The 12,500-nt window shown below is 43.0% G+C and overlaps 1 protein-coding gene across 20 annotated transcripts in view; it reads left to right on the top strand.

The window, feature by feature from the left end:
- The window catches only part of LOC134458529 (formin-binding protein 1), a 106,460-nt gene that overhangs the window by 40,691 nt on the left and 53,269 nt on the right, over window positions 1-12,500 (top strand). For 3 of the 20 annotated variants that reach the window (XM_063210886.1, XM_063210883.1, XM_063210889.1), the window contains exon 1: window positions 5,727-6,162. The exons of 2 other annotated variants lie outside the window; for them this stretch is intronic. In XM_063210886.1, coding sequence (XP_063066956.1) covers window positions 6,121-6,162 — 42 coding nt within the window. In that variant the 5' untranslated portion in view covers window positions 5,727-6,120. Of the gene's footprint in view, window positions 1-3,801; window positions 4,757-5,726; window positions 6,163-12,500 lie in introns of those variants that run through there. 15 more of the 20 variants (XM_063210893.1, XM_063210887.1, XM_063210892.1 and 12 more) reach the window with 8 other exon arrangements.

The raw sequence follows: 12,500 nt of genomic DNA, 5'->3' as shown, positions 1-12,500 counted from the left end.
GGCTATACGCTTGAGTAAATGTAGACACTCATAAACAACACATTGCATAGAACACACACACACACACACACACACACACACACACACACACACACACACACACACACACATACACACACACACACACACACACACACACACACACACACACACACACACACACACACACACACACACACACACACACACACACACACACACACACACACACAAAGGAAGGAAGACATGATAGGAACTTGCCACAATCCGATCCCCTCTTGCCTGTAAGCATTTCCAGTAAGAGCTGCCCGACCACCCAATGCTGTCTGCTGACCACCATCCCATGACCCCCATCACATCGCCCCATCCTATTCATCAGCTCCTCTCCAGTAGACCACATCCATCAGATTAGGCCTCTGCATATTAGTTGGAGTAATCTCTCCATATCTCTCTCTCTCTCTCTGTCTCTCTGTCTCTTCTGTTTATTTTTTGATTGTATTCAGCAGGGCAGTATTTATTGGAATGACAAAATGTTCATAATGTCACAGCTTTATTGTGCGTAGACAGCTCGCGCGTCAACGTTTTAAATAGGCCTAATTGATTTTGTGTAGAAGAGAAAGTGTGTTAAGCAGCATAGGCACTTTGGGCTTTTAGTTCAGTTAAATTTATGCTAATGAGCTATGATGTGGTTTTTCTGGCAACCAATTGAAATGTATACAACTAATTGAATTTTAGTCATTGATAACAATTTTCAGGAGAATAGATCTACATACTCAACAATTATTTGCCATTTGTCTTTTCAAATGTTATGTACAAGTATACGCATCACTTCTGCCTCGTTTGATCTCTACAGTTAATTGTACAAATAATCAGTAAATGAAGTCTCTCTCTGGTAGGGCCTCTCTGGTATCTCCCCTGTTGTCTATCTCTGTGTCTCTCTGTCTCTCTCCTTCTCTGTAGCTTGACAGTTTAGCTTTTATCAGCTTGTGGTTGGTGTTTCAGCTCCTCTGGTGTTGTTGCTTGTGTTGTGCATTTATCTGTGTCAGCCTGCCGTTTTGTAGCCCAAGATGTTCTGAGGGAGTGGAGAACACTCACTGTACTTTTTGTTTGAGAGAGAGAGAGAGAGAGGGAGAGAGAGAGAGAGAGAGGGAGAGAGAGAGAGAGAGAGAGAGAGAGAGAGAGAGAGAGAGAGAGAGAGAGAGAGAGAGAGAGAGAGAGAGAGAGAGAGAGAGAGTGTACAGGAAGGCCTCTTTGATGGTGTTGTATCAGCTCTGTGTTTGTGTGTTTAATTCAGACCAAAGCATGCTCACATCGCTCTGGTTATATATAGTACTTCCTCCCACAGAAGGCCACTCGGTGGGCCCGTCTTTTGTCTTCCCCTAACTTCAGCCCTTGTCGCCGATGATGCACTGACTGTGCTGCTTGTTTTGCACGGCGCTCACAAACGGAGACCCCCTGAAACAACAGGAGGAACCGCTGTGAGCATCGACCTTGATAATCTCACTTCCCGCTTGATAAGCAGAGGTGAGGGGTGAAAAGCCTGCAGGGATGTGGGGGCTGAGGGTGAAGGTTAGAGAAAGGTAGGACAAGGGAGGAGGGGCAGAGGAGTGGGTGATGTATTGCTGCATTTATGAAGCACCGTAGTAGAATGGGGGGCAGCAGCATAGACGTACGTACATTTACACGTGTGGATAGGATAGATACCGCGGAAAAACGTTGCAGCCATATTTCCTGTGGTGTGATGCACCCTGAAACAAATGCATGTGAATGGACATGAGTTGACAAACTGCCTTGATAAGCTGAGGTCTAGAATAAAATGCTTGAACTGATATGAGGGCTGAGTTGGGGTTCGCCGTGAGGATGAGAAAGGGGAAGGATGATGCTGAAAAGGGGTCATACCATACATCGTGAAAATGCAACATATAATGAGCATGGTCATGTGGGCAGCCGTGGCCTAACGGTTAGGGAGTTGGTCTTACAATATGAGGGTTGTAGGCTCGAATCCCACCTGACCTCTCCCTACACTTGCATCCATGGCTGAAGTGCCCTTGAGCAAGGCACCTAACCCCACATTGCTCCAAGGACTGTAACCAATACCCTGAAAATAGTAAATGTAAGTCACTCTGTATAAAAGTGTCAGCTAAATGTAATGTAATGTAATAATGTAATGGTCACTTTAGACTTGCACTGGCTCTGTTCTGGGGTGCCTTTCAGCACAGCATCATTGAACGTTAGCAGAGGTGGCAAAAGTAAAAGTAAAAGTAAATTTGTGTTGTAAGTACACTAGCGTGTGGTATTACATAGCAGTAACACCATTTACCCATTGTACCTACCAATGGGATAGATAGCCTGTATTGTTACTGAAAAAAAAAACCCTAAAAACCTAACAATCATAAGACAGGTCTGCTTGTCACTTAGATAAATGACCTGGTTTGGAAGGAAACTATGTTTCTTTTTTTTTACTTTTACGTTAACTGTTGACACCTCTGAACATTAAGCAACTTGTGTACTTGGTTCCAATGCAATTTCCCATTGGGAAACTGCAAGGTGCTAATTGGTTAGCAACAACGCTTTCGAGGAATGGAGTCCCAGCCAGTCTGAAAACAGCTAGAGAGAAAGAGAGAGAGAGGAGGTGCTGATGTAGGTAGGATGAGAAAAAACAAGGGCAGAAATACCAAGAGGAAGAACACTCTGGTGAACAAAGCAACCTGAAATGGAGCAACGATGATGAGAGATGGCGGATGACACACAATCACACCCAGCACAGCACCACACACCACACACCTCCCTCCCCCTTTCCTAGGGACTGTCCTTGACCTCCGAGGATAGCAAATACTATTCTTAGCATATCTCTCTCTCTCTCTCTCTCTCTCTCTCTCTCTCTCTCTCTCTCTCTCTCTCTCTCTCTCTCTCTCTCTCTCTCTCTCTCTCTCTCTCCCACACTTCATCAGTTCAGCATTCCTGTACTCCCCCAGTCTGCCTCTCGGTTCCTCTGATTTAAGGCTGATGATTTATTCAGAGCTCCCTACATGCACGCGCGCACACACACACACACACACACACACACACACACACACACACACACACACACACACACACACACACACACACACACACACACACACACACACACACACACACACACACACACACACACACACACACACACACACACACACACACACACACACACACACACACACACACACACACACACACACACACACACACACACACACACACACACACACAAAACATATGCACCATCTGCAAGACCAGTGGCCTGATGTTCCCTTTCTTCTTCATTTCGTCTCTGTGTCTCTCTCTGTCTCTGTCTCTCTCTCTCTCTTTCTTTCTCTCATTCTCGCTCTTCCTTTTTTCAGGGAGGCACATGCTTTGGCACATGTGACCTCGTTTTTCGGCCAAATTTGCAATAGGCCCACTGTGACATCATCACTGTGCTCCCCCGGCCATAAGGGTCACATGAACTTGCCCGACTCCCACTCGTTCTCTCTCTCGTTCTCTCTCTCTCTCTCTCTCTCTCTCTCTCTCTCTCTCTCTCTCTCTCTCTCTCTCTCTGTATGCACACACACACACACACACACACACACACACACACACACACACACACACACACACACACACACACACACACACACACACACACACACACCCACACACACACAACCACACACACTCTTTTCCCCTTCAGTGCTTCCACACCACACGCCACGCTTGACTGAGTTTAAAGCCTTCACTCGTGTGCCACTGCAGCACACAGCATTGCACTCAAGTGTAGTGCGAGATTCCCCTGGCTGCTACCCCAACCCCCACCTCTTATCCACTGCTATCCCCCTCCCCTTATCCCGCTCACACTCCCTTTGCGAGCGTATACAGACGGGTGCAGTGGTCATTCAGTCTTCTTACACGACGGGGTTCAGCTGTGCTGGGTGGCACTGTATCTGTGTTGTCGTGCAGGGGGCCATAGTGTGTGTCTATGTTGAGGGTGTCTGTGTGTGTTTATATGGGTGTGTAATCGGGTCACCGAGCAACCCCTCTTTAACCTTATCTGGCCCGGATCGTGTGGGCTCTGATTTCAGGGGTCCAACCACGCCTTGGGCTTTTTATAGCCTTCATCCAATCACATCGGATGCCTCTTGTCTGCCGAGCTGCTCGTCTCACTCTAGCCTCCGAGGATTTCCAATCGTGTGCCATACTGTATTTCATTGAATGGCTCCATTTTTTATGTTATGCAGTGGGTGTCAAGGCTTTTTTTCACTGAGAGGAATTTAAACTTCAACGGAGACTTTGCCAGGAGAGGATTGTTTTTGTTGGATTTATGGCTTTTCATCGAGGCACTAGTCTCCACGCCACCTTCTTGGATATGTAACCTGAGCTGCAGATAGATGCTTTCACCATATCTGAACTCCTGCCGTAGCAGCAGCAGAACCACACACCACTACGGCACTGGACCACTCCTACAGCATACAGTGCATTCTCAGTCTTTGGCCTGAAATACTCAAAGTACTGTTTGTGGTTCTGGTGCTGTTGGGGCATTTGTTATTATTAGGCTGCACTGACTCGGGCTGTGTATCGTGGGTACCAGCTGAGGAGAGGCAGTTGCGGCTGTTTGTATTTTGTTATTATTGGACTTAGCCGTGGACGTACCCTGGTATCGAACTTCGAAGCTTTTGGGGACTAGACTGGAGGTAGGGGAGACTGAACCGCTTCCCTCCGCTGTGGAAATTGGGTTACCATGCTGCCCACACAAAAGAAGGTAAAGTAGTCTGCTGTTTACTAACCTGATCTCATGCTTGATGCGTTCATGGAAGGGTATTCTGAGCTCACACAGACGGATGATCACAGAGAAAAAAAAGAATAAGATTAGCCACGGGGATTTGCTGTATGCAGGAGCAGGTGCTAATGGTGCGCTATTGTGAAGCCTTCCGTCGATACTGGGTGCGGTGTCAACAGTGGAATCGTACTGATTGATGATAGTGGTGAATTGTAGATGAGTGACTAAGTGAAATTCAATCACGTAGACAAGGGCATTGGCAAATCAGCTAAGGGATGGTCATTTTTGTTGTTTGATCATAGGCTACATACAGACGGCGTAGCGACCATTACGCATGGTATAGTCCATGGTTAACATTCAAGTATTGTGCCACATTGCGCGATATTTATTGCCACATCATCATTATTTTGGGATTATTGGACCTAACCCGAACGAGAAACCCTTATCATCTGCGGAGTGGGCAGTTCACCCTAGTTTCCGAGCGTGGGAGTAGGTGCGACCGATGTAAACATGCGGGCCAAGCGGCAGGTGAGACCATCATTGCAGCGCGTGGGAATTAGGTCTTCTGACCCAAATAACAAGGATAAAGTCAATTATTAGTGCTAACCAATTATATTCAATAATAACTATAACGTGTAAAACGGACTGGGCTTTATAGGCTAAGCATGTTCACGCTAAGACATAACCTACATTCGTTATTAGAGCGCGGGCATGGATTGATTGGCCGACTGTGTGGAGAGAAGGACACTGTTGAGATTTCATGAAGAAGGCAGGAAGTGAAAAAAACAGAGGCCATACAATGTAACAATTTAATCTGTCTGTTTAATTAGGCAGTCTTTGTATTTTAGACAGTTGATGAGTCTGTTGTGTAAATAACATATATACATTTTAATTTGTGACTGATTAAGAGGTGACTATTCATGGACCAGATGAGATGCTAGACATTGAGAAAGCAAAAAGTGAGCTGTAAGACTCATTAGTAGGCCTATACTAGTTCAGCCCACATCCATTTCCTGTATCTCTGAGCACACACACAGACACACACGGAAACGTCCCCCACATGTTGCACTGAGGCAGTCAGTCGCCTACCTTCTGCCTTGTTGCAGTTAGACTGGTGTGTCTGTTCAACAGGACACATGGTTTCCTACGCGCTTTCCTCTGACGCTCAACTACTCGGGTTGGCAGTGTGTGTGTGTCTGTGCGGGTGGATGGGCAGGAAGGACTTGTGAGGGACCAGCATACACGCACACGCACACACACAGAGGCAGACATCTTCTCTGCTGTCACATGCTGGTGGACTGGTATTGGCTGACATATCTGGGAACTTTAAATGCCCAAAAAGCGTCATGGTAGAGGAGAAGATGGGTGCTTGCTTTACGGCCACCAAGGTGAAGTACATGTATTACAATTCTGTCTTTGCTCTCTTACTGCCACAGTGCTGCTGTAAATGTAGACTCTCAACCGTCCCAGGATGCGGAGCAGGTGCTTCACAGTTGTGGCTATTGTAGTGTGTCAATTATTTGAAAAGTATCAAGAAATGTCCTCAAACATGGAAGGGTAGTCTACGGATGTTCGCTGTTGATGTGTGTGCAAACATGGAAGGGTAGTCTACGGATGTTCGCTGTTAATGTGTGTGTGCGCGTGCGTGTGTGTGTGTGTGTGTGTGTGTGTGTGTGTGTGTGTGTGTGTGTGTGTGTGTGTGTGTGTGTGTGTGTGTGTGTGTGTGTGTGTGTGTTTGATAAATGCACAGGTCTGTATCACGTATGCTTATTTTAAACAGAAAGTGAAGCTGTTTTCTTGTTGCTGTAATGGAGGGACTGATATGTTTCAGGTTTGATGGTAAAGGATTACTTCATCAGTTCAGTCATTTTAGCGTGCCCTGAATACGGCAGTGTCAGCAAGATCTTGGGGAAGGAAGTACAACTTTGCTTGTTTGCGGCAAGCCATAGAGAGGCACCTGCAAGGACCAATACACACACACACACACGCACGCACACACACACACACACACACACACACACACACACACACACACACACACACACACACACACACACACACACACACACACACACACACACACACACACACACACACACACACACACACACACACACACACACACACACACACACACAGGCACAGTGTACACAAATTAGCCTTGAAACATGTCCTGAATAACAAATAAAGTAGCTGCTAAGTTCCCTGTTGTTGCAACACCCTGGAGCACGAGAGAACTTTAAAATCTGGTTTGAGGAAGGGAAATCAACAATGGGCTCCTGTTTGTTGTATTGTGTGGGTTTTGTAATTGTGGTTTACGTGAGGCACATGCCAACGTGATACACATTGCTCGAAATATTTTGTTGTGGTTGCTGAGCGTGTATTTAGAAATTCTAGAGACAAGTTGCCATACAGTCGTCAATAGCTACGTTCAGTACATGCCAAATCAACAACACATACGTGTACTGCATCAGGACATATTACTCTTATGGTAATATATAATAGATATGCTATTGATGTGTATTTATGAGGTTGTTGAGATTCTCAGTTTTTGTAAGGTGTCTGTATTTGTTAGGAATAGAAAATTAGAAAATTGTTTTGGAGAAAAGGGAGGTTGTCGCATCACAACAAACACAAAATGACACTATTACACAGAGAGAATTGCATCAAATGAGATATAGTATGTCTCATGTCTGAGGAGCGTGTTTGCTGGTTGGTTTTGTTTGAGAGAAAGTAGGTTCTTGGTTCTTTTGGTCGTAATGGCATGGTCCTGTAGTTTTACCAACCCAGTTGCGGTGTGTGTGTGTGTGTGTGTGTGTGTGTGTGTGTGTGTGTGTGTGTGTGTGTGTGTGTGTGTGTGTGTGTGTGTGGGTGATTCTCACGAAACGCGCAACAAACGTGTTTTGACAACCATTTTTTCAAAAGACTTTTTTGATTGAATTTCTTTTTGAATCTGTCACATCAAAGTGTACAGTTACTAAGCACAATAATATCAACTTACCTGACAACTATTTAAAACACATTTTTTAACGTTTTATAAGTCCATGTCTGCTAAAATGCTCATTACCGCAATTTTTTTCTTTCATGAAATTTATTAGGAAACTTAATTGTTCTTGCAGTTTTGTTCATTGAATATTGACAGTTGTACTAGGGGCTACGTAAAACACTTTAAAAAGTTTTTTTTCTTATTATTGTACTTTAAGAATTTTACCATTTTATCTCATTACCGCAATAGGATCATTTGTTTTCCACTTTAATTTTAGAATATATCAGTGAAAACCTACAATTTCGGTCAAAAAATATGCTGAAGTGAAAGAAACATAAAAAGGTACGGTGTTCGTAAAAAATATATAAGAATACAGTTTTCCTTTAGCACTTTTTTTAAACAATCAAGTGCTCATTTCGGTAATGAGGGGGATGTTTCGGTAATGAGAATAAGTTTTCGGTAATGAGAATAAGGAGAAATAAATTGAACTAAAGCCAAATATTAGTAAATTATGATGACACCTAATAAGATGATAAAAATATTCTATATAAAACCATTCATTAAGCTACTGAATGATATTGGGATTCAAGACTTAACCCAGCCAAAGACCATAAAAGCCCTCTAAGGGGGAGCAGACCAAGTATTCCGGTGGCTATACAGTAGGTCAGGGGTGGGAAACCTGTCTCGAGTGGAACTAGTTCAGGGGAACTAGAGAGGATGGGGTCTGTTTTAAAGGTGGCTGCCTTCAATATAGTCCTCAAGTTTGAGGACTACGCAGAACTTTTACGGCCCTCAGATTAATTTGAAGTGGCCCCTCGAATGAATAAGGTTCCCCACCCCTGCAGTAGGTGAAGAGGCGAGGCCCCTCCTGGGCACCAAAGTAACATCATAGTATAAGGGGCGAAGGCCAAGGGGTGCAGTGCACACTAGGGCTGGGTTCAAAAGATCGTATCACGATCCAATATCAATTCACGTTCGAAAAGGGCGATATCGGTTCACAACTTTGTTTATCGATCTTTTGCCCATCATTATAGGCGCTATTTACTAATACACATCCTGTAGCTCTCTTCCACAGTTTCCCACTTCTTTCTCACATACAAAGGTATTTCATGTTTGTGTGGGCATCAAAGGCTGAGATATTTAGGTTTTTATAACCGGTCCTAGAACTCTAGGCATAAATGGGTTAAAGTGACAGCCCAGCAATACAAAAGATCGATATCGGATCGTGGATCGAATCGGAACATAGCCTTCTGGATCGGAATCGAATCGATCCAGGAAATTTGGATCGATTCCCAGCCATAATGCACACCTGAAATACCAGGCTTTGCCAATGGGCACTCTGAAGTAATAGTGGGTCCATCAAAACACCAGAGGGTAGCCACCTGATGACCCCAGTGAAGCATACCTACATCCCCCAATCCTCATCCCCACCTTGAATATGACAACACAACTCATTACTGACCTCTCCATCCAAAAATCCATAGTGGACCAGAAATCAAAATCTGTCATGAGCTGGAAAATCGTGTCGCAGTGCGAAGTCGTGCACTGGACATTTTTTTCTGACTCGGCGTGCGCTGGCTACCAGGAAGTAGGCAGAAGGAACAGGAGATCACTAGAGTAGCTTAGAAAAGAGTAGATACAGCTACTGGACTACAGAAGGAACCCTGCATCATTGGGAGGACAATATAATGTCTTGAAGCTATTTTATCTCCTTCCTTTCATTTTATTCAGCTTAATTGTGATGAGTCATTCTCAGAGGATTGTTGTGAAATAAGTGTAAAGCTAGAGACGTTGCAAATCTTTATCAAGACAAAGGGCATGTCTGTTTATCATTTGCTCACCAGAGCTACAACCATATAGTCTAGACATTTCTTGAAGATATATTATTCCTGTTTTATATTATGGTGCTGGTACCATTTAGCCTACTGAAAAGATGATGTGAGATGACGAATGTCTCAGATTGGGGTGTACGGGTTCGGTACACCTAGGTTGTAGGGTCACAGTTCGGTACATTTTCGGTGCAGTGCATGGGAATAACATTGTCCGGACCAAAGGCAGAATTCACTATGAACGATGTTATGAACTTATGAAATATCACTGAATACCACTAACTGATTGAGTTGCACATTGCACATCAATGGCAGTCATGGGTTAGGGCATCAGACTCCAGATTCTGACCCACCAGGTTGGTGGAGGGATTAATTAACCAGTGCTCTCCCCCATCCTCCTCCATGACTAAGGTACCCTGAGCATGGTACCGTCCCGCTACACTGCTCCCTTTCGGGCGCCATTGGGGATGAGGCATAAATGCGGATGAGGTGGGTGAGGCATAAATGCCACTCTGTTGTGTGCAGTGTTCACATGTGTGCTGTGGAGTGCTGGGTCACAATGACAATGGGAGTTGGAGTTTCCCAACGGCTGAAAACAACATGCATGAGGATTTTCTAATCTGGGAAAGTGTAAAGGCAACTAAAGCATTCCTCCAAATGCCTCTTCTTAGTTTTGATTAAAATAATCTCTAAACTACTTCTCACCGAATTCGCTAAAAAGGCCCATTCACTGCTATTTCAAATGCCAAGCCTTTTGTGCCACCCTTTAACAATGATCAAATTTGATCCAAAACAAAGATTTTGGAAGGAAGTTATGTTAGTAAAAAAGGATCAATACTCAACCCCACTATAAATGAGGGTATGACAACCAAACACAGGAAGCAAAAAATCTGCCAATTTCTGGGGAAAAAAGTGTTTTTTTTGTGGTTTTTTTGCACATAGACTTGAAGTGAGACGATTTTGTCTCCCAACCCTTTTCGCCATCTACGCAATCTGACAACTTAACTGTGAGTGCTGGCTTCGTTGTTCGCAATTGTGACATCACTCAGCAGTTTTCTGCATCAATAGACCACATTTCGAGGGTGGAAACAGCCAGAATATTGATTCATGGGTTGGCATGAGTTCATATGAGCAAGAATTAAGTTGTGACTAGCAGTGTTGGGCAAGCTACTTGTAAAATGTAGTGAGCTAAGCTATCAGCTACTCAACCATAAAATAAGCTTCACTACACTAAAGCTACCACCATCAGAAATGTAGTGAGCTAAGCTTCAAAAATGTGGAAATGTAGTTCACTACACCAGAAGCTACATTTTCCCGACATATTGTCAGCTTGATTTAAAATAACAGATAGGCCTACCTTCATTAAACAAAACTTTATTGATCTCATTATACTTAATTGATTTTTAGTATACATTCAGTGTGTTTTAAATATCATTATAGGACACAGGATAGGGTGACCCCAAGTCCAAGGGGGGACATGGATATGTTTTTGAGGGACAGTGTGGGACTCCCTGTGTGACTGCCTAGATCTCGGGAAAGAGAGTGTTTTTTTCTTCAAGCAACAAAATGTAGCTTTTGTGGAAGCTACGTCGCTACTTGAGACAAAAATATAGCTTAACTACAGTGAAGTTACTCGATACATAAAGTAGTGACGCTACGACCAAGCTACTGGGGAATGTAGTTAAACTAGTAGCTTGTAGCTTGTAGCGAAGCTACTGCCCATCACTGGTGACTTGCTACTCTCTCTTGCTACCACTCAATTTAGCCTATGTAATGTATAGGGAGATGATCACTTACAGAGAACCCCCATTAGATGAAGGAGGTATTGCATATATTAGGCATTTACTTCTGCTTTGTTTATTTACAATATTTGGCTTGGTTTCAATACCATTGCATATTTCAACCTGAAATGGGTGCAATTTCACTTCAAACTTTCATCAAGTGCTTTAACAATAATTAAGTGACATAGTGAAAATATTTACACTGCCAAACTATAGATTGTATTTAAAAATGTAAATAAATAAAAAGGGAAATACGTCATGAAAATATTCTAAATGTAAATCACCATAGAGTCTAATTACCGAAATTGAGAATCCTCATTACCGAAAGGTACTTTAAACATTGCGGTAATGAGAATGTGCATTGCGGTAATGAGATGGCTCAGCACAACAATGCTAACTGTAACTTCAATAATTGTGACTTAGCTAATTTACGACCTTTGTTGAATTCTAAAAAGGAATACCCTATTACCAAACAAATTTAAAATTAAAAAATCTTTTTCATTTTGAAATATTGACTAATTTCGGTAATGAGAACCAATTTTGTCGTGTTAGCATATTTTTTAGACAAATCATGACATTTTACAGGCACAATCAATAAGGCTGACTAGTCATGTAGCCATCATGAATCTCCTGTTAGTACAGATGAATTGTAGGTAGTTTCAGCTCATATAGAAATTCTGAAAGCTTTTAATTGTAGTTCTGAAACATATTGCGGTAATGAGAAGAAATACTTGGGGACACGACCTTTTCTTGAAATATTCATCAGTGTTCATTATTTAAATTGCCAACAAGCAACACTTAGTGAAACTTCGGGCATAAACCAACACACTTGTAGTGTTATTTACGTATTTTTGTACTTTTTAGTACGTTTTACCCTTATTCAAAGACCAGAAATTTTGGCTGGGACACATTTCGGTAATGAGAATTTGCCCATAAAATGCATAAAAAGTGAAAAATAAAAATAATATTTTTTTAAATGAACTAGTGTGCCAGAAAGTACACATCTTGCTCTACAGTAATGTAATACCATTAAAATAATCCATGTCATATTTCACCGTTAAAACCTCTTGGACATTGTTTTTTTTAGCTTCGTGAGAATCACCCGTGTGTGTGTGTGCGTGTGCGCCAGT

This window comes from Engraulis encrasicolus, chromosome 11 (genome assembly GCF_034702125.1).
Source record: "Engraulis encrasicolus isolate BLACKSEA-1 chromosome 11, IST_EnEncr_1.0, whole genome shotgun sequence".
Taxonomy (NCBI): domain Eukaryota; kingdom Metazoa; phylum Chordata; class Actinopteri; order Clupeiformes; family Engraulidae; genus Engraulis; species Engraulis encrasicolus.
Note: the sequence above shows the minus strand (reverse complement) of the source record. Positions and strands in the feature narration are given on the sequence as shown.